At 38.2% G+C, this 23,742-nt stretch overlaps 1 protein-coding gene across 2 annotated transcripts in view; it reads left to right on the top strand.

Moving 5' to 3' along the window:
* Positions 1-12,197: 12,197 nt before the first annotated feature.
* Positions 12,198-23,742, top strand: part of LOC120952637 (vesicle-fusing ATPase 1-like) — a 43,614-nt gene continuing 32,069 nt past the window's right edge. Inside the window, exons 1-3 of one of the 2 annotated variants that reach the window (XM_040372064.2) lie at positions 12,198-12,399; positions 12,470-12,587; positions 12,663-12,751. In XM_040372064.2, coding sequence (XP_040227998.1) covers positions 12,579-12,587; positions 12,663-12,751 — 98 coding nt within the window. In that variant the 5' untranslated portion in view covers positions 12,198-12,399; positions 12,470-12,578. The remainder of the gene's footprint in view (positions 12,400-12,469; positions 12,588-12,662; positions 12,752-23,742) is intronic. The other variant, XM_040372063.2, reaches the window with a different exon arrangement.

Raw genomic sequence — 23,742 nt, forward strand, 5'->3', positions numbered from 1 at the left:
CTACTTTGATCTACACAAAGTGAAATTTATAGCTATTTTTCGTCACGCGCGACGTTGTCGCTGTATGTCTAACTGAACGGTCAGAAAGCACAGGAAAGCGTACGTGAAATTTTTTAACAATCTGCCGCGAAATTTACTTTGCTACGTTGTGAGATTTTGAGCAATAAAGTAGTGCAGTAAACGACGAGTTAAAAGATCACGTTTTAAGTTTCAGTTGAAGAAAGAACTTTGCTTCTAGAACAAAATTATATTCTTTGCCTTTGTTTAGTTGATAGAATTTTAAAAATTCTTTTGATTTTTGTTATCTTTCAACTAATGATCACTCACTTTTGCATCATTTCAAATCAGTAATATTGCAGGTGTTACGGAACTAATTTATTATTTTTCATGCAAATTTGCATGTTTGTTACTTAAGTTTAGTTTTTGCTATTGTACATTATTGTTATATCGTACGATAAGTGAAATTATTTTATGATGTGATATTTATGAAAATTTGTAATAGCCAGGAAAAGCAATCGCAAAGTTTAATGTAAAATGTGTAACATAAAGGTGAAAATGGGTACATCGTTCAATTTAGCACTCTCTCTTATGCTAGACTATAAATTATCAATCTTGGGCACTGTGAACAAAAAATGTACTTTTGTTCCAGAATTCTTCGTCAACCCAAAAGGAAGGATACCTGAATCAACCTTATTTGAGTTCAGTGAGAATGTATGTTTATGTTCATACGTCCAAACAAAAAAAAGTGCGTTATCCTCATGTCTACTTTTCACTATGACATGGAAATAGTGAAAAGAAAAACCAATAGGTGCCCAAGCGCCACAGATTAAGCTTAAACGACTGGAAAATTGAATATCCATAGAAAAAAAATGAAAGCTCCACAGCTTCATTGGTTTGATCAATAGATGGCGTATTAAAACTGATTATTATATTGCTATCCTTTTCTTGCAATGTGTTTCGACAAGTTTCATCTTATCATGACCTATATAGCCTTCTAACTTACTGAGCAAAAATCTATATGAATGGTCGCGTGGTCAGATACGTGGGTATCAACACCAACGACCATTACTCAAATCTCACTTGCTTCAGTGTTGGTGGTTTCCATTGGAATTTAGTATTTAAACAATCGTATCGCCGTTCTAGTTCTAGCGATGCATAACTTCAATGCGAAACCATACAACAGTACAGAGGAAATGAGAAAGCTCTCCTCCAAGCGATGAAGCTCAACTGGTTGGGGTATCCCACCAACAGAGAGCGCCACCAGTTTTTTTGCTATTTTTAGAATGCATGAGTCGTTTGCCGTCTGCTAAACGAAGTCTTTCTATATTCCATTTAGGTAGAGAACTTGAGTCGTTTAGAAGCCGTTTAGTGGTCGTTTAGTGGATTTGTGGCACTTGGGTGGCCACTGGCTTTTTTACAATATGTTAGATGTAGCAGCTCTTGCTGCATTCATATTGTACAAAGAAAACTAATCCTCAGTATAACACGTCTACAAACAAGAGACGTATGTTCATTCAACAACTGTGTGAACATTTGGCAACGCCAGAAATAGAAATTCAATCAAATAATATACATATTATGCGTCACTTCGGGCCACGTAGTGGTTATGAAAAGAGGTCCTATAAAAGCACCAGTTACTAATGAAACAATTACTCCAACTAAACGGGACGCTCGTGGTAGAGTTAAGCACACCGGGACTTGTTTCCTTTGTGTTAAAAAACGGTCTACTAGAAAAGTTTGTGATGAATGTAAGAAACCAGTTTGTGCACATCACTCCAAAATTATAACAAAGTGTGATCATTGTGGAGACTCAAATCAAAGAAATCAAATAAAAATTTATTTTCTTACTCTTTTTTCTTTTGCTGAATGTAAATTAAGCTTATATATTTACAGTCATTATCCGATATACGCTATCGTACGGGACCGAGCGCAATAGCGTATCTCGAGTTTTCGCGTATAGCGGATTCCTATGGAAAATAGTTTACACTACCGTTTCAAAGGTTAAACTATATCGCCCCAGAGTTTTGCATTAGAGTTTTTTGTAATAAAACAGGTATCTTTTGCACAAATTTAATGCAAAATGCATTAAGAGTACTAAGGAAATTCAAAAAGAGGATAAAATATTTCAAAGAATTAAAATATAAAAACACATGGAGCTGTCAAATTTAGAGGAATTGCGTACTGCGGATAATTGCTGTATAAGGAAAAGTTTGAAAAAAATAATTTAAAAATATTTCCTGCGTTTGAACTACACTTAAAAAAGTTGAAAATAAGTTACAGAATTCCATAATATATGCAGTATTATTGACTTGTTATTGGTACCATAACGAATAATCATAAGTTTAAGGTTATATAAAAATTATTAAATGAATTTTAAAAATTCTACCTATAACACGATGTCAAATTTTATTCAAAACCTACCACTAGAATAGAACCTATTCAAGTTTAAGCACTAAAAAGTTTAATCCCTCATACACAATGTATGGGATACCCGAGTATGCCGGTCGTAGAGATGAAGGTGTAAATTTGGTCATTGACACAACGGTTAAGCTTAATCTGTGGCGCTTGACCGTTCAATTAGACACAGAGCGACGTCTCGCGCGACAAAAAGTAGCTCAATTTTGCAAACAGAGCTATTCGTCTCACGCGACATATCTGCTTCGACCGAAATAATCGAATTGTCAAGTTTTTTTACGTGCCGAATTAATACCAAATGCAAAAAATAGATTGGAATGCATTTTAAGTCAATTTTATGTTTTTAAACAAAAAACATGTAGGTTTGCTGGGCCAAAAGAGCTACTTTGATCTACGCGTAGTGAAATTATGAGCTACATTTTGTAGCTCGCGACGTTTTCGCTCTATGTCTATTAGAACGGTGAGTCGGGAACCAAAGAATTGAACAACACTCCACGAACGAGCGCACAAGACCAGTAAACAACGACTTAAGAAATAATTACATTATCGGAATTGTCGAAAGATCAAACCTAGCATCTTATATGCCTTGTTAACAGTGTTGTCAATATGTAAACGGAAATTTAAATTACAGTCTACCCAAGCGCCACAGATTAAGCTTAAACGACTGGAAAATTGAATATCGATAGTAAAAAAATGAAAGCTCCACAGCTTCATTGGTTTGATCAATAGATGGCGTATTACAACTCATCATTATATTGCTATCCTTTTCTCGCGATGTGTTTCGACAAGTTTCATCTTATCATGACCTATATAGCATTCTAACTTTTTGAGCAAAAATCTATATGAATGGTCGTGTGGTCAGATACGTGGGTATCAACACCAACGACCATTACTCAAATCTCACTTGCTTCAGTGCTGGTGGATTCCGTTCGAGTTTAGTATTTAAACAATCGTATCGCCGTTCTAGTTCTAGCGATGCATAACTTCAATGCGAAACCATACAACAGTACAGAAGAAATGAGAAAGCTCTCCTCCAAGCGATGAAGCTCAACTGGTTGGGGTATCCCACCAACAGAGAGCGCCACCATCTTTTTCGCTATTTTTAGAATGCATGAGTCGTTTGCCGTCTGCTAAACGAAGTCTTTCTATATTCCGTTTAGGTAGAGAACTTGAGTCGTTTAGAAGCCGTTTAGTGGTCGTTTAGTGAATTTGTGGCACTTGGGTAGTGTAACCCAAGTGCCACAAATCCACTAAACGACCACTAAACGGCTTCTAAACGACTCAAGTTCTCTACCTAAACGGAATATAGAAAGACTTCGTTTAGCAGACGGCAAACGACTCATGCATTCTAAAAATAGCAATAAAGCTGGTGGCACTCTCTGTTGGTGGGATACCCCAACCAGTTGAGCTTCATCGCTTGGAGGAGAGCTTTCTCATTTCCTCTGTACTGTTGTATGGTTTCGCATTGAAGTTATGCATTGCTAGAACTAGAACGGCGATACGATTGTTTAAATACTAAACTCCAATGGAAACCACCAGCACTGAAGCAAGTGAGATTTGAGTAATGGTCGTTGGTGTTGATACCCACGTATCTGATCACACGACCATTCATATAGATTTTTGGTCAGAAAGTTAGAAGGCTATATAGATCATGATAAGATGAAACTTGTCGAAACACATTGCAAGAAAAGGATAGCAATATAATGATGAGTTGTAATACGCCATCTATTGATCAAACCAATGAAGCTGTGGAGCTTTCATTTTTTTTTCTATGTATATTCAATTTTCCAGTCGTTTAAGCTTAATCTGTGGCGCTTGGGATAACCATTATACACACATTTCCAAAGATTCCACAACTACCCTATCTTGAATATCTATATTGTGTACGGTTTTTAAAATATAATTATTACATTATCAAACATTATTTTAAATAAAATACACGATATAATAAATTCCAACTCTTCAACTTCTGTTATAAACTTTATATTCATAGATATTCGACATACGACTTTTTCGACTTACGCCTTGCTTTGGAACATTTTTTCGGTCCCAAATATAGTCGTATCTCGGGGGACACCTGTAGCGGATTCCTATAGAAAATAGTTTACATTACCGGTTCGAGGGTTGAAATATATCGCCACAGAGTTTTGCATTAAAGTTTTTTGTTATAAAACAGGTATCTTTTGCTCAAATTTAATGCAAAATGCATTCAGAACACTAAGGAAATTCAAAAAGAGCATAAAATATTTATATAAATATATAATTACTTAAAATATTTGCAAAAAACAATTGGAGCTGTCAAATTTAGAGGAATCGCGTACTGCAAATTCGCGTATATCGAGTATCGCGTACTACGAATAATTGTTGTATGTCTGAACTGAACTACAACTCGCTGAACATGTCTGTATACAGTCTGTTCCCGAGTTACGCGGTTTCTACGTTCCCAACGTTTTTCCCAAGTGCCACAAATCCACAAAACGACCACTAAACGGCTTCTAAACGACTCAAGCACTCTACCTAAACGGAATATAGAAAGACTTCGTTTAGCAGACGGCAAACGACTCATGCATTCTAAAAAAAGCAAAAAAGCTGGTGGCGCCATCTTTTTGTGGGATAACCCAACCAGTTGAGCTTCCGCGCTTGGAGGAGAGCTTTCTCATATCATCTGTACTGTTGTATGGTTTCGCATTGAAGTTATGCATTGCTAGAACTAGAACGGTGATACGATTGTTTAAATGCTAAACTCCAACGGAAACCACCAGCACTGAAGCAAGTGAGATTTGAGTAATGGTCGTTGGTGTTGATACCCACGTATCTGACTACACGACCATTCATATAGATTTTTGGTCAGAAAGTTAGAAGGCTATATAGGCTATGAAACTTGTCGAAACACCCCAAGCAGAAATTTTCGGACGATAACTCATACACTCTCATAATTTGACAAGCAATATATGACTGTATGTGTGGTTCTTCCTTTCGAACCATTTCGCTCTTCTACCCAAGCGAGTGAAAAAGTCACTTTTCGGCTGTGTTTTCGATTGATATTTCGTGCACGATTTGACAAACGAAATAGTGTACGAGATTCAGACTTTTTTCGGCACATATATGTTCGTTTGTCAAATCGTGCACGAAATATCAATCGAAAACACAGCCGAAAAGTGACTTTTTCATTCGCTTGGGACATTGCTAGAAAAGGATAGCAATGTACAGTCATTATCCGGTATACGCTATCGTACGGGACCGAGCGCAATAGCGTATCTCGAGTTTTCGTGTATAGCGGATTTGTATGGAAAAATAGTTTACACTACCAGTTCGAGGGTTGAAAAATATCGCCACAGAGTTATGCATTAAAGTTTTTTGTTGTAAAACAGGTATCTTTTGCATAAATTTAATGCAAAATGCAAAAAGGACATTAAGGAAATTCAAAAAGAGCATAAAATATTTCAAAGTATTAAAATATTTGCAAAAAACACATGGAGCTGTCAAATTTAGAGCAATCGCGTACTGCGAATTCGCGTATATCGAGTACAGGCGGTCCCCGAGATACACGGTTAATGGGGACCGAAAACGGCTGCAAAATACCGCGTATCTCGAATTTCCGCGTAAGTCGAATCTCGTGATTTCCAGCTGAAATATCACTAATTTTCGTGTAATTTTGCAAGTAAGGGGTGGTTTTAGTCACTTTATGAATTATTTGATATTATTCTGACTGAATATAACTGTTTTAAACCTTTTGAAATAGTTTTTAACATTCGATCAAAACGGAAATTATTTGGCAATTTGCAATTGATGTGTCAAATCAGTACAATTTGCTCAAAGAATTGTCAAATTTAGAAAACCGCGTATCTCCGAATCCGCGTATAAGAGGTACCGTGTATCTCGGGGACCGCCTGTACACCTCATTATATAGCGCGTGGCCACGGAGCTGAAAAAATGTTGAAAAAATTTTCAACTGTGTATCTCGGGGACCGCCTGTAGTTATAGCAGTTTTGGCGATCATCTCCCTGGTTATCCGCTTGTATATGTATTGATGGATTGTTTACGTTTTGCATGGTCAATATTTGGTAGAGATCAATTTGGGTGAATATTTTAGTTTATTAGAACACTGCCCGTGATTTTAAATGAAAATTTTCCTTCGAGAACTTAAAGCGTTCGCCAAACGCGGAAAACTAACTGTCAGTTTTCTTCGTCGATTCTTCTTTCACCTAGCTGTCAAAACGGGCTTATAAGACGGCGCTCTAGCAGCAATCTATTTTTCAGCAAGATTTCAACCGAAACTTTCACGGCTGTAACGGGTTCTCTTCGAAATCTTTCAACTTTTTGATTCAACGAGAACAGATAGCTTGCCGCCATCTTAGCTTGTTTATATACTGGTTTTGCACCCTTACTATTGTAACTGCCAAATAGAGATGTGACAGCGCTTTTGGTACCGAACCGAGAAAGCGTGTGTTCAAATCCTGATTTTTATGATCTTTTTTCTGTGCTTATTTATTTTTTTTATTAATATTTTCTTGCTATAATTAATATAAATAAAAATTATGTGAAACAAATTTAAAATAATACCTTTTTAAAAATCATAATAATTACTTTATGTTCACCCTTCATTATCAGGATGAGAGAAATATGTATTTAATTTCTCCTTTTATTAGAGTTATCGAAATGAGTTTGATATTTTAACACCTTTCAACGGGTTGGTCTTTAACAACCGAATAATGCAGACCATCTTTAATCAAGTGAAATAGCTCAGAGCTTAACGCAACCCAAGTGCCACAAATCCACTAAACGACCACTAAACGGCTTCTAAACGACTCAAGTTCTCTACCTAAACGGAATATAGAAAGACTTCGTTTAGCAGACGGCAAACGACTCATGCATTCTAAAAATAGCGAAAAAGATGGTGGCGCTCTCTGTTGGTGGGATACCCCAACCAGTTGAGCTTCATCGCTTGGAGGAGAGCTTTCTCATTTCTTCTGTACTGTTGTATGGTTTCGCATTGAAGTTATGCATCGCTAGAACTAGAACGGTGATACGATTGTTTAAATACTAAACTCCAACGGAAACCACCAGCACTGAAGCAAGTGAGATTTGGGTAATGGTCGATGGTGTTGATACCCACGTATCTGACCACACGACCATTCATATAGATTTTTGCTCAGAAAGTTAGAAGGCTATATAGATCATGATAAGATGAAACTTGTCGAAACACATCGCGAGAAAAGGATAGCAATATAATGATGAGTTGTAATACGCCATCTATTGATCAAACCAATGAAGCTGTGGAGCTTTCATTTTTTTACTATGGATATTCAATTTTCCAGTCGTTTAAGCTTAATCTGTGGCGCTTGGGAAGAGAACATAACACGTAAATCGTGCTATCGAATCTCACGCTCATATCTGGGAACACTTCAACAGTGCAGTGCTGAAGACGCTTGTAAGGTTTTCTTTTGACAGTTGCAATTTTAAATTTCAAATTAAAAGCGAAATTTTTCATTGACATATTTCAAAGGCATTTAATTACTGCTAAATGCACTGCTGATCGCCTTCAATTCGCCGGCGATTACAAGGCGATTAGAAGGCATTTAACCGAAATTTGCGGGTAGGGATATTTCTCCCATCTTGATAATGAAGGGCGAACATAGTGTAAATATTATGTTTTTTTAAAGGTACTATTTTAATTTTGTTTCACATAATTTTTATTTATATTAATTATAGCGAGAAAAAATTATTTTAAAAACACAGAAAAAAAGATTATAAAAATCAGGATTTGAACACACGCTTTCTCGGTTCGGAACCAAAAGCGCTGTCACTGCTCTATTTGGCAGTTACAATAGTAAGGATGCAAAACCAGTATATAAATAAACTAAGATGGCGGCAAGTTATCTGTTCTCGTTGAATCAAAATGTTGAAAAATTTGGAAGAGAACCCGTTACAGCCATGAAAGTTTCGGTTGAAATCTTTATTCGCCTTCTAAGGCGACTAAGGCGTTAAATGCCTTCTGAATGCCTTCAAAGCCGTTTAATGCTGGTAGGGCATAGCCTATTTTTATAGCAAAAGTTGAACGTCACTTTTTGACAGCATGGGTGAAAACATTTCCCCAAACAAGTTTTCTGACGACTTGCCTTACACACAAACAATCTTAGAATCTTCGTTATTTGCGCTGAAATACCTTGCCTGATCTGACGACTTGCCTTACACACAAACAATCCTAGAATCTTCGTTATTTGTACTGAAATACCTTAAAAAGCACTCAAAATATTTGTTATTGTAAGCTAAACCAAATCTGAACTAATTAAAATCCATTTTTGGATCAAAATAATGCCGTCCATGAGGACACCAATGTGTACTACGTATGTGTTGCTAAGGCAGCGGTCTAATGTTGTTGCGCGCAACATTGTTGCTCGGCAACATTTCGCTGAGGTGGTCTATGAATGTTGCTGGCAACATTTCGCTTTGACATTGTTTAGCGTCAAAAAATTGCCTATTAACAGCTCAGAGTTTATTTTTTATCATTCACTTGTTGAATAAAGTGTTGAAAAAACAAAATATACATCAAAAAATTTATTATAAATGCTTAAAATCCAAATTTAGTGGATGTCAACAAAACGCACACTGCTGCTGTGTCATTTCATACACCCGATTACCATGCCCAAGGTAAATAGAAAATGTTGCCACACAAAAATCAAATTGGATTGAATTTGGCATGCAACAAAGTTGCGCTAGCTGTCAAAATCCATACATTTTGCCAGCAACAATGTTGCGCGCAACAAGATTAGACCAGTGCCTAAGAACAAAGCGAACGGTTCCTATGGAAATTCATTTCACCCATTTTGTCAAAAGGAGCTTTATTTGATTCCGAAATTAGTTGTCAATTTGTATGGGACGAGACCACCTGGTCTTCATACACTTTGTTCGATACCCACCTGTGCTGTGAGTACCTTGGCTGTCAAAAGCTTCATACGGACGTCACACGAGGCGTAAACTCAAAAAGTTTACGCTTGATTTGTATGGGAGAGCGTAAACTTCCTGTCAAAAGATTTCAGGGTTGTATGGCTGAAATTCAGTTTACGCCAAAGTTTACGCTTCGTGTGACGTCCGTATCACAGCTACAGTAGATAGAATTCAATTCGGGACATTTTTAAGTTTGTTTACGCAGTTTGTCTCTTTTTCTTCTTAAAATTGCGTGCAAAATATTTAAAATAGCTTTTAATAATTATTGTTATACTTTTCAAACAATTATAACATCAAATATAAAGGATTTAAACTACAGTAGAACGTCGATTATCCGGGCAGCTCGGGACCGGACGGTTGCCGGTTAATCGATTTGCACGGATAATGGTCCAAGAAATGTCATTTTCATATAAAAATTATTATATTACTAGTTTTTGATTAGTTTTATGATTAATCCAACTTGAATAAATCGATTAATCGTTATTAAAATATTATTTTAATCAATAACCACAGGTTTAACAGCTGTTCATGAACAAAAATGAATTTCGAAAATACCCTTACGCCAGGACTCCACAGAGCATAACACGGAGCGCAACATAACAACTGACAGCTGCTAAACGCTTCAGAAAACGCTTTATTGCTGGTATCATATTTTGAACATCCTTAGTAGGCCACTCATTGCTCGTAGAAAAATTACCAGCCTACTGCGATGACCGAAAGTTAATGAAACGCTTTACCTCCTTTCCCAAGCGTTTTGGGAAGCGTTTGGCAGCTGTCAGTTGTTATGTTGAGCTCCGTGTTATGCTCTGTGGAGTCCTGGCGTTAGACACCTCAGAGCTACACAAAAATCTGGTTGCCCACTTGATTATCGCTGCAAATCAAAGTCCATATAATACAGAGGTCGATGCATAGCTCGATTTTGGTCCACCATTTTGAAAGCTTATTTTTGACAGTTAGATGAAAAAGCGTTCACAAACGATTCCAAACAACCATAAACTTTTTAGGGCTAGTTGTGCATTTTTTGCTCAAAACTTAGTTTAACTATACATTTCTTTCTCATGAACGTGGCATGGAGTAGTTTTTTCAGTAATTCATCACTTAAAAATGACCACAATGAGAAATCTGGCCTCTTAGCTTTGACCCTCTAGAGCTGCACAAAATTTCGTCGTAATTTCGGGCACTGATCTTGTTGTAATTGATAATTTTACTATAATTCTATCTTTTCTTGATATTCGTCAACTTTTTAAAGTACAATATTACAAACAAACGATGTAAAAATGACCGAAAATGCTTTCAGACCACTGCATGCACAACAACTAAAACCTCAATGTATGCTACGATAAAACTATTGAAGCTTTTTCATCCAGCTGTCAAAACTTTCCAACGCTTTTTGATCAAATGTTCTGGACGACTCGACCTCTGTATTATATATACTTTGCTGCAAATGTTCGCTGTACGTTTAAACAGCTGTCACATTTATGCGCACGGTTAAGCCGCCCGCCGGTTAATCCGCCCCCGGATAATCGACGTTCTACTGTATTGTGTGTACATAATTTATGTGTATGCACTGTATGTGTTTTGGCATGGACGTTTGTTTACATTTTTCAATAATAAATTTGAATGATTTCTATGTTATTATAGATGTGAATAACTAGTAAATTATGATTTGAATCTTCCCCCTGTAGGTGGATATTCATTTAAACTATGAAAATGCTTCATTTTCGAGACGAAAAGAAAGGCGTATTGCAGTGCATCATGACAGGTCTATAAGACATCGAACAGCTGACAGAGCACCTATCGAACAGAGTCGTGTTTGTTTGTCTCGTTGGATTGGTCCCAGAGCGCCGCCTAAGGCGGCGCTCTAGCAGCAATCGAACACGACATAAGACACGAACAAACCAAGGTGTTGTAAATGACAAGGTGAAGTTGTTCAGAGCAAAATGACATTTCTCGACTTGACATTTCTCTTCCGGGGGCTCCGGTATAAAAATCGGGGAGGGCTGGTGCGGGGTAATGAAATTTGTATGCAGAGAATGACAGATGTCCCCCACAATGTCGCCCAGCAAAAGCGATAACAATCAACCTTCTAAATACATTATCCTTGGAACAAACCCATATAATCAAATGGAGGTGCACTGTCAGACACAAACAAACAAACAAGACAAACCTCGAGTCGAACATGTCAGTTGATTCTGTCTGTGATGTTCGATACCCACCTGTGCTGTGAGTACCTTGGCTGTCAAACACTTCACAGCTACAGTAGATAGAATTCAATGCGGGACATTTTCAAGTTTTTTTTACGTAGTTTGTCTCTTTTTCTTCTTAAAATTGCGTATTAAATATTTAGAATAGCTATCAATAATATTTGCAATGCTTCACAATCAATTATAACATCAAATATACAGGTTTGAAACGTATAAAACTATTACGTGTACACAATGCATGTATATGCACTGTATGTGTTTTGGCATGGACGTTTGTTTACATTTTTCAATAATAAATTTGAATGATTTTTATGTTATTTTTGATATGAATAACTAGTATATTACTTGTTGAATCTTCCCCCTGCAGATGGATGTCCATTTAAACTATGAAAATGCTTCATTTTCGAGTTGATAAGATAGGCTTATTGCAGTGCATCATGACAGGTCTATAAGACATCGAACAGCTGACAGAGCACCTATCGAACAGAGTCGTGTTTGTTTGTCTCGTTCGATTGGTCCCAGAGCGCCGCCTAACTTGACCTGATATCTTTACGGTACTTGACCTGAACTCATTAATACACCTTGGGTGTGTTTGGTAGCGGCCTCAACCTATTCACCATGATTGTGATGGCCCCTCATTTCACATAAAACTTTGGTCATGTCATCATCTTGATGTGCATGCGCAGCTGTTCTTCTGTTTTTGTGGTTTTGCATTTTAGCAACGAATTTTTCCATTCGCATTGGATCAATAATTCGTGGTTAAATTGTTTAGATAAGAAAGTTGGTTGTACTTCTGATTATGGAATAATCTATATTCATAAGTTACTGGTTTGTACAGTCTCGATTCAATTGTTAAAACTGGGTGTAGGTTTCAACATCAGATTATTTGTAAATTATTTTAGCACTCTTTCTAGACTCACTGGAGAGGATTTAGAGAAACATACCAAAGTAAACTTAATTTCACCGTCGTTCGATTATTACGTACACCAGGTTGGCTAGACTATTTTCACAATGGCAATGGTGAGATTTATTTTGCATGTAAAATATTTGTAATTGAATTATCCTACGTTAAAATCTCAAATCTTTTTTTATTAGATTATGAAAGCAGCAAAATGTCCCACCGATGAGCTGTCGCTGAAGAACAGAGCTATAGTCAACGCAGGCGACTTTCCCGCTGATGTCAAGTAAGATTATAAAAAAAATCTGATAATTTCATTTATTGCATTCGTTTAGACCAGTAATCTAAAACGCTTTGAGTGAACATCACCTTTTCTGGGATATTTAATGTAAGCTGCTATTCATTGACAACTTAAACATAATCATTTAACTCTCTTAACACGTTCAGCTCGGTGCTGATTTTCATCAACTTTCCGTTGCGCCGGCATGTAGAATGTTAGTGGATGATTTTGAACCTAAAATGTATGCTGCCAAATTGAGTTTTTTTTGCTATAATTTCAATTCTACCCTGTTCATCAACATTGTTGTGCATGGGATGAGGTTTTTATCGACCACAATAATTCTTAGAAAACTATTATTTCATCTGCGCACCACTGCTGTACATGTAGGTGGAGTACGGTTGTGTGTAATGTTTGTTGTTTCCCTAGCAAAAGACCAATGGGAAGCCCCTTCCATCGGCATACGGGAAAATCACTGGCAGGCCCTTTGGCCTGCCATCGGGCCGAACGTGTTTAATAGCTTTTCACCGATGAACATGAGTACGTTGCTGAGCGAGTGGATCATTAACATTTTCAGCTATTTCAAAAGGGTTTGACCTTTAAGTAGGCAACCGGATACACGGGTATTTTTTTCATCTTTAATCAGCAATAACTTTTGATTCATTGCTTGTATTGACTTAGAATTTTCAATAGCCTCCCAACTATTGATTTCCCATTATTTGGCGCATATATTGTAATTTTAAAAAAGCAGTAAGTTTTTTTTTTATTTTAAACTTTACAACTTTACAAAGATTACTATTCCAGCTCGTTGCGGCAAGGTCATTTCTAGCCGACGTCATAAAAAATGTTGTTAGGTTTGAAATGTCTTGAAAGAGTTTGGAATTCAGGTGTCCGAGTTATTGAAGGTATTTTACAATTACAGTGGAACCTATCATAACGAGTTGTTCACAAAACAAACAAATCAAAATGCTATGTATTTCTGGTGCTTTTTACGGTACGGATGTGAAATCAAGACCATGATCTATAAATGTTAAGTATTTCTGTGATTTTGATTATCGCTCAAGCAAATAACAGCTTTGATGCTAAGTAATCACTTCATATAATTACGTACACGTAACGTATAATAATTACATTGATTGTTTACGTTTCGTTTGGCTTGAATTTGACAGATGGCGCTACGCACTGTGGTGAACGAAATTAAAAAAAATTGGAGTGCATTATCAAACGCTAATTTGTCAGTGAATAAAACGAGTTATGAGTTAAACGACACATCATTTTAAAGCTTAACTCTTCTTCTTTCTGTTTTTGTGCATAACATGTGTCAAAATGTGTTAAATAATGTAGAAAACATAGGAAAACGTTCATCTCGATAGGGCTGTCGAAATTGACCGTCTCGTGTACGACCAAAAAACTCAACGTAACCGTACAACCGCCTATCCGGGTAGGCCATGCATTTTGTATGGAAGAATGATGTTTTTCGTGGTTAAAAGCGTATATCTTTTGAATTACTTGTTAGATTTGAACGAAAACTGTCTTATAGGCTCGTCACAATGTATTATACATTTTATACAAATCCATTCGCGGGCTGGATTTAATGTTGAGGCGGGCCGCATTTGGCTCACCTGCCGTACTTTGCCGACCGCTGGTTTAGAAGCTTCAGGAATGAAGTAATGGTAAAGGTTGACTGTCTTAATTGCCATTAAAGACCGAATTGTCTCAATGATAGTAATCATTATTCAGATAGAATAAATTACAGCTTTGCACTGCTTGAACATTTTTTTGGTGCATGAATTCTAAATTAGGCAAACATATTTTAAAATATGAATGATTCCTTGACAATAGCCGGCATCGCGAATAAATGAACACGTTTTAACAGTCGTTTAAAGTTTATTTTGGTTTAACTGAGTTCATTTGTTGTTCATTCCTGTTAAAATAAACGATCGTCAAGACAGTTAATGACTGCTCGATATCGCATATAGGCAAACACGGGGAAAAAATTCGAGCAGTATAATTAAACGACTGTTAATTTGTATCGCATACGCTCTTGACAGTCGTTTGTTTAACGACGGCATAGGACCTATCGTTAAAATTAACAAATGAACTCAATGCGTTTGCGATGCCTAATCCTAGCAATTTTTAACGACTCTGGTTAATTTTTAACAACTGTTAATTTTAAACCATTTCTTTCGCGATGCCAGCTAATGTGTTTTCTTTACGTGCGTAAAACCCATCGAGATTCATTTCATACAACCGATAGCTTTGACTCGACTTTCTACCATTCTGTTGTTTGTTACCTTCTTCTTTTTATTTGGTACAACAATTGTTATCGGTCAAGACGCTCTCACATACATATCATTTAAAGTTGGTGTCCTTTCTGAACAAAAAGAGATCGCGCTCTCTCCCACGACTTGGCCGTGTGGTTTTGTTTACAGAGAATTTAACTTTCGCCCACGCGCTCTAAAAATATCCACACCATATTCGGGATTCACCTTTCCTGCACCGCTTTATCCTCAATCAGCTGTTCGGTAACCTGCGAAAACAAACACTACTCACCAGGACATGATTCTCACCAACACTATCACATCACCACAGCCGACTACTTCTTACTCGATCTCTACCGCGGTTATTCAAACAAACGCTGCATCAACAACAGAACCGCAAATAAATATTGATGGCAACTCTTCCGCATCACCTTTTTTACACAAACAATAACGTGTCCGCGCCGACACGATGTTTCACTAAAGGATCCATTCTATATCTTCTATCAAAATGCTAGAGGTTTACGTACTAAAAATACCGAATGCTTTACCAGTACAGCTATTTCCAAGTGGGATGTGATCGTTCTTACCGAAACCTGGCTCACCGATAGTTACCCATCTTCTCTATTGTTTGACAGCCACCGCTACAATACCTTCCGATTGGATCGCTCTGCCATAAAATAGTGACAAATGTATTGGTGGAGGAGTTCTCATTGCCACGAATAACAAATATGCGGCTTCGCTGTGCACTACTAACACATCATCAATTGAGTGTCTTTGTGTGCGTGTAAAAGTTTTGGATGTTTCCCTAGTCATCGGCTCATTCTACCTCCCTCCTGACCAAGATGCCAACCCCGATGTTATAAATACTTTCTGTACTACGCTACATGAAACTAGGGAAAAATATAAAGACGATCATTTGATTAATCTCGGAGATTTCAATCAACCCAATCTTAAATGGATTACTCGCAACGATTTTCCTTCGCTTGACTTCAGCAACTCCCGCATACATCCTACCTGCCAAATTCTCCTCGACGAAATTAATTTGGCCGGCCTTCAGCAAGTTAATTCAATCACCAACTGTAACAATACTATACTTGATTTAATTTTTGCGGATGACCAGACCGTTGAACGATTGAGCCCATTAGAACTGAGTTTAGAATCTATAGTTGAACTTGATCCACATCACCCTGCTCTACTTACCAGCTTCATGGTTCCGCAACAGAATTTGTCGTCTTCTGAGTCCCCAGAACGGAGATAATTGAACTTTAGACGTACAAAATTTGATGAATTAACAATAGCGCTAACTCAAACCAATTGGGAATTATTAAAGTCTAACCACGATATCAACGATAGCGTGTTAAGCTTCACAAATCATCTAAAAGGATTATTCGAACAGTTTGTTCCCTGCTTTAATCCTCCATCGAAACCACCGTGGGCTAGTAACGCGTCGCCAAACGCCGGAGATCTAATGCCCAACAAAAACTGCGCAGTCTTCGAAACAGCACCAACCAAGCAAACTTTGCTCGCGGTGCTCGGATTTACAAACAGTTAAACCGTTTTGCGTATGCTGACTACGTTAGAAAGATCGAATTCATATTCAAAAAGGATCCACTTGCATTCTGGAAATTCATACGAAATAAGAAATCCTGCGACCGTCTTCCAGCTGTAATGAACTTCAAGGGAAACATCATTTCGGGTGTAGATGACCTCTGCAAAGGTTTTGCAGAACATTTCGCTTCCGTGTACACCTGCAATTCTTCGAAACCTCTCAACCTATCTTCAGCACTTTCCGCAATCAACGACGCAGTTGACTTATCCGCATCTATTATCAGTGAAGATGAGGTCGATGCTGCCATATCGCAACTGAAGCTTTCGTATGCCTCTGGGCCGGACAACATTCCCAGTGCAAATCTTATTCACTGTAAGGCTGCTCTTTTGCCTATTCGGACTCAACTTTTCAACAAATCCTTACAGTCGAAATGCTTCCCGCAAATATGGAAATCTTCTTACATGTTTCCTGTCTTTAAAAAAGGAGACAAATCTGATATTTGCAATTTTCGCGGAATTTCTATGTTATGTGCTTGTAGTAAGCTGTTTGAAAAAGTTATGTTCCGCCACATGTCCTACGCTTTCCTGCCTGTTATATTTGTTATGCAACACGGCTTCATGCTTAAACGTTCGATTGAAACTAACCTGCTTCATTTGCTTCAATTTTGCTACTCCAGTATTGACAAGGGCCTCCAGGTTGATGTCATTTATACCGACTTCTGCGCTGCCCTTGACAAGGTCAACCACTACTTACAGGGTTTTCGAGGATTATATAGACATGTTCAGCGAGTTGTAGATTCGTTCAGGCATATAATAGACTCTTTCAGCGAGATATAGAATTTTTCGGAAGTAGGTGTAGACATGTTCGGTTATACTGTAGAGCTGTCACTTTCGTACCCCTTGGACTGCAAGTTGGATCATTCTCATCAGAAGGTAAACAAACGGTTTTCGAAAAAATATGCCTTTTTCAACTAATTTATGTATTAAACAGCTTGGAGAATGATTATTAGCTACTTTTAGGACTTTTAAGAATGAAAAATTGAACCCTGCGGCACAGTGTGTAAACAAAACAAATGACAGCTCTACAGAATCGCTGAACATGTCTACGCCTACTTCCGAACAATTCTATATCTCGCTGAAAGAGTCTATTATATGTCTGAACGAATCTACAACTCGCTGAACATGTCTATATAATCCTCGAAAACCCTGTATTGCTTGCTAAATTATTAAAATATGGTGTACACTCAAATTTTTTAGCATGGTTAGAAAGCTACCTAACGAACCGTTGCATTAATGTAAAAATTGGAAAAACTTTTTCTGACCCTTTCTGTAACTTTTCTGGTGTTCCGCAAGGAAGCATATTGGGGCCATTATTATTTATTATATTTATTAACGATATTGTGTTTGCTGTTCCCAACGTCAATGTTTTACTATATGCAGACGATCTTAAGATGTTCCTTGCTGTTGAAAATTCAAATTACTGCGAAATACTTCAAGATTCCGTAAACCATTTTTTGACGTGGTGCCATGATAACGAAATGTCTGTGAATGTACAAAAATGTAACTGCATTACTTTCTCTAAGAAAAGGATTCCAATAACTTTTAAGTACAAAATAGGTCAAGACAGTGTGCCGCGGTCATCTGTAGTTCGTGATTTAGGAATAATGTTAGACAGTAAACTTATATTATCGTGCCATTTCCACACAATCGTCTCAAAAGCATTAAATACGTTGGGTTTTTTTCTACGTGCTTCTTCCGATTTTAAAGATCCTTTCTTTCTTAAATCGTTATACTGTGCCCTAGTCCGTCCTATACTAGAATTTGCTTGCGTTGTTTGGTGTCCAAACCCAGTGACCTATATAGACATGATAGAAAAGGTTGAGAAAAAGGTGACACGCGCTATGTTTTATCGTCTTCCTTGGTCAAACCAAATGCCACGCCCCCCGTACCATGTCAGGTGTCAGTTATTTGGTCTCGAAACTTTAGGACACAGGAGAAAGAATGCTCAATGTATTTTCATGCATAAATTATTAAATGGGCTTATTGATGCACCTGAAATTTTAAATCTGATCAGCTTTTCTGCACCTACTAGGGATCTTAGAAGCAGGTCTTTAATCAGGATCCCATTTCGATCTTCTTCATTTGGCACTAACGACCCTTTAATTAAAATGTGTGTCAGCTACAATAGACTTGAATCATCTGCAGATTTTCATATCCCTGTTTCTCGCCTTCGTCAGATATAAAGGGCTAGTGTTATTTATGTTTAAGTTGTTTACTAATTAAGAATTTGTATCTGTTATTTAGGCCTATTGCCCGATAACGTAAATAAATAAATAAATAATAATAAATTGTACCACTAGTGGGCTTGGCTTTCAGAGACTTACTGATTACACACTGTTATAGCTAGCGCGGATTTTGCGTTTCGCGTGGATTTTGCGTTTCGCGCGGAGTTTGCGTTTAGCGCGGATTTCGCCCGTTTTTATTCCTTATTGGCTCGGATTTTGAGTAAATGATTTTTTTTTAAATCGTCATTATTTTTACTTCTGTGTCAAACACCTTACAAGTTTCTACAATTACAATCACTTTTTATTGTACTTTAATCGTGTGCATGAGAACAGTTTTGTCGCGGTATACCGGAGTATTAAGATAGAGAACTTATCCGTTCGGATGCTCCTATTTATACCTTCTCTCTCTCTCTCGCTCACGCTCGCGCGCCTATTCCTTCTCGCGCACCTGTCCTTTCTCACGCACCTACGCACTCTCGCGGGGCTATGCATTTCTCGCGCTCATTATGCGTGTCCTGCCCGACTCTCTCGTTATCTTCTAAGCTCTCTAACTATCTACTTGAGACCCTAATTAACCCTTAACATCGCAGACCTCAAGTGATGAGAAAAGCTGTCCTTTCCAATTCACTTAATTTGTACAGGCGAACACCACACACCCAAGAATCGAAATCGATAAACTTCTCGCTCGAACAATTGTTACATTAACATATTGGACAAAAAAAAAAAAAATCACAAACAGAGGACGATGAGTTTAATTTAGCTCCAACTTTTATTCTGATACTCAAAGTGAAACTGGACGGCAGTCATAGTATCAATGGCAAAATGAGAAAGCTGGGTTTATTTGAATGAAATACGATTATTAAATACAATTTGAATGCCAAAATACTAAATACAGAGGATTCAAAATCCGGCCAAGATCATGTTCTTCCATCTGTAATCCGCTTTTCTTTGCACAGATGATTTTCCCCTGGGGAAAATGTTTGAAGCGCCTTAAGCTGCTAAACTTCTTTAAGACCACCTTGTCATGATAAGCAAGGCTGGCCCAAAAGTCTACCATAGCCTTGAGCGCAAAATAAACAGCACGGTGATTCGTGAAAGAGAATTCCAGTTCGTTGATACAGAGTAGTGTTGGGTCATACGATTCATTTCATGACCCGACCCGGAGTCGGGTGCGAGCCAGCCTGAATCGATTCCGACCCGTGGGTGCAGCGGGTGCGCTAGGTCGGAGTTGGAATCAAATCCGACCCGCGGGTGCAATGAGTTCGGGTCGACCCGAAAGATCAGTAGGTGCGAGAAAGCATAAGCGACTCCGACCCGTTGGTGCAACGAGTTCGGGTCGGATTGAACCTATTTTGACTCGACCCGACCCGAACTCTCTGCCCCAACGGGTCGGAGTCGCTTATGCTTTCTCGCACCTACCGGAGTCGTTGCACCTACTGAACCTACTTGTACCTTTCTGGTCGACCCGAACAACTCCGGGTCGCTTACGGATGGCTCCGACCCGTTAGGTTCGGGTCGACCCGCCCATCACTAATACAGAGTCATAAACAATGCTGTCTAGTTTGAAATGCATTGCAATCAGTAAACTATTGTCGTAAAGGACTAGCTTGACTAAAATGATCAGATGCCGCGGGCCAGGAGAATGCAGTTTTTGGTCATTTTTGCACCAAATACATCATACAATTTTTGAAACAAAGTTATTGGTTCATGATACGACAATGGCAATGTAGGCAATGAAATTCGGTTATATTGTAGATTTTCTGTGGGGTACATTGCTCTTACTCGTCAGTGTAATTTAGATTTTGACTAGCGTGTCTTGTGGCGGCTAACCGAAGCATTTTATCAAACAATTGGGAGCCGCTTTAAAAAAAACATTATTTTCCATGTTTTTTACTGAAACTGGACTCCAAAAGCATTATAATTAGCGGGTATCGCGAAAGAAATGGTTTAAAATTAACAGTTGTTAAAAATTAGCCAGAGTCGTTAAAAATTGCTAGAATTAGGCATCGCGAACGCATTGAGTTCATTTGTTAATTTTAACGATAGGTCATATGCCGCCGTTAAACAAACGACTGTCAAGAGCGTATGCGATACAAATTAACAGTCGTTTAATTATACTGCTCGAATTTTTTCCCCGTGTTTGCCTATATGCGAAATCGAGCAGTTGTTAACTGTCTTGACGATCGTTTATTTTAGTAATGGGCGGGTCGACCCGAACCTATCGGGTCGGAGCCATCAGTAAGCGACCCGGAGTTGTTCGGGTCGACCCGAAAGGTACAAGTAGGTTCAGTGGGTGCAACGACTCCGGTAGGTGCGAGAAAGCATAAGCGACTCCGACCCGTTGGTGCAGCGAGTTCGGGTCGGGTCGGGTCGGATTGAACCTATCTTGACTCGACCCGACCCGAACTGCACCAACGGGTCGGAGTCGCTTATGCTTTCTCGCACCTACTGATCTTTCGGGTCGACCCGAACTCATTGCACCCGCGGGTCGGATTTGATTCCGACTCCGACCTAGCGCACCCGCTGCACCCACGGGTCGGAATCGATTCCGACTGGCTTGCACCCGACTCCGGGTCGGGTCGTGAAATGAATCGTATGACCCAACACTAGTTTATTTTAACAGGAATGAACAACAATTGAACTCAGTTAAACCAAAATTAACTTTAATCCGATTAAACCAAATTTGAGATCCGGCACAACCAAGGACTGTGTAGGAACGAAGTCCTATTATATAAAACGATTTGACAAAGAACCAAAAGCTCGTTACAAGCAGTTTGACATCAAAGAGTACTTTTCGATTCAAATTTTAATTATGAATTATTAATAATCAATCGTCCAGACTGAATTGCAAGAAAATGTATATTAAATTGATATGGAATGGAATTGAGAGTATTGTGAGAAAAACTCACGAATTTTCTCGGTTTCTTTCCTAATAGCATATAAAAATGTGTCGGTTGTGAATTCAAATGTGACACGTTAAAATGTCCTTTTGCTACTGTATTTATTTATTTATTTATTTATTTATTTATTTATTTATTTAAATACAATTATCTGCCTCAGAGGGCTAAATATAGGGAAACTTACTGACTAAACTTAAAATTAATGATAACAAACAAATACTTAAATCTAACTAGACAAACATATACTAGACAGCAAGCAATTTGTAACACAGGCAACACAAGTAAGATGAAAGATTTAGGATGGGGAAACAAAAAGGGAGTCAAAGAACTGAAGGAAAAGGGGGCGAAGGGATTGAGGGGAGATTTGTAAAATCAAACACACCAGAGGCACTGTTGAAGCGATGGAGGGATCGAAAAAACGGATCAATGGTGCCATAAAGCGTTCTTCTCGACGGGATTTGAAGGAAATCGCGGCGTCGAAGAAAGTGAGCAGGCGCGTACAGCGGTATTCTGTTAAGTAGTGAAGGACAATCAATCTCGTTCCGAAGCAAACCGCTGATAAGCAAAGCTTGAGAAGCAGAGCGACGATCGTGCAGGGTCATCAAACCAAGCATACTACACCGGACTTCATAAGGGGGAAGAGAAGCACCCGATTGCCCTAAAAGACGCCTAATGGCAATACGGGTGAATCTGCGTTGAACGCTTTCAACCCTTTCAATCCATACCGAGCTGACTCCACACAATATTAGCGTATTCTAAAATAGGGCGGACTAAGCTACAGAAAAGGTCTTTAAGGCATATAGGGTCACGCACATCTTTTGCCATAGCACAAATCATTCCTAGTACATTGGCATGGTTAAAGGTGCGCTCAATATGTTGATTGAATGATAGCTTTGCATTAAGGAGAACCCCAAGATCACGAATGACATTAACACGATTTACAGGGTTTCCCACGATTTATTGGTTGGTTCCCTTCAATTTTTGGTGAGTTCCCATATTTTTTGGGTGCGTTCTTACGATTTTTTGGCCGTTTCCCAGAATTGTTTGGTCAAATTGTATTGATATCCAATCGGAAAATACCAATAAATTATGAGAACGAACCAAAATTCTATGGAATACGATCAAAAAATCGTGGGAACGCACCAAAAAATCATGGGAACTGTCCAATAAATCGTGGGAAAATCTGTAATACAACAGAGTAAAATAAAAGAAAGTAAATAAAAAGTAAAGGTCTCAAGACACTACCCTGGGGTGGTACACCCGACGAAAAATGAAACTCATAAGAAAACCCGTCATTCAATTTAACACAGCAAAACCAATTCGATAGAAATGATAGTAGCCATTCAAGAAAGAAATGAGAGAAACCAAGTTTCTTGAATTTAGCAATGAGCAGAGAATGGGGGATTTTATCAAACGCAGCTTTAAAATCACTATACACAGCATCAACCTGCAAGCCTGAGTCCATATTTGAGAGTGCTGAGGAAACAAATTCCATAAGATTAGTAGTGGTGGAGCGGCCAGCCATAAAGCCATGTTGATTTGGAATGATCCACGATTTAACCATTTCCATAAGAGGTAAACGAATCACAGATTCAAAGACTTTGCTGAACGTAGATAAAATAGATATGCCACGATAATTAGAGATACAACCACGATCACCCTTTTTAAAAACTGGCCTAATCCATGCTTGTTTCCAAATATTCGGAAAAGTAGCCGTGGACAAAGAGAGATTAAAAAGGAAAGAAACAGGAAGGGATAGTGCTTCACGACAATGAAAGAGTAAAGCAGCAGGAATACCATCAGGACCCGGCACTGAGGATGGTTTAAGGTTACCTAACGCACGTAAAACAGAAGCAGTGCTTACAGAAACAAATTCAACATTCAGGACATTGAGAGGGGTGAATGAAAGACTGGCCTCAAAGCTTGCAGAGTTATTTAAACCATTTTCATAGACACACGAAAAATGATCAGCAAAAAGCGAACGAAGGTCATTCGGGCACGTAGCA

Source organism: Anopheles coluzzii, chromosome 2, assembly GCF_943734685.1.
Source record: "Anopheles coluzzii chromosome 2, AcolN3, whole genome shotgun sequence".
In the NCBI taxonomy this organism is placed as follows: domain Eukaryota; kingdom Metazoa; phylum Arthropoda; class Insecta; order Diptera; family Culicidae; genus Anopheles; species Anopheles coluzzii.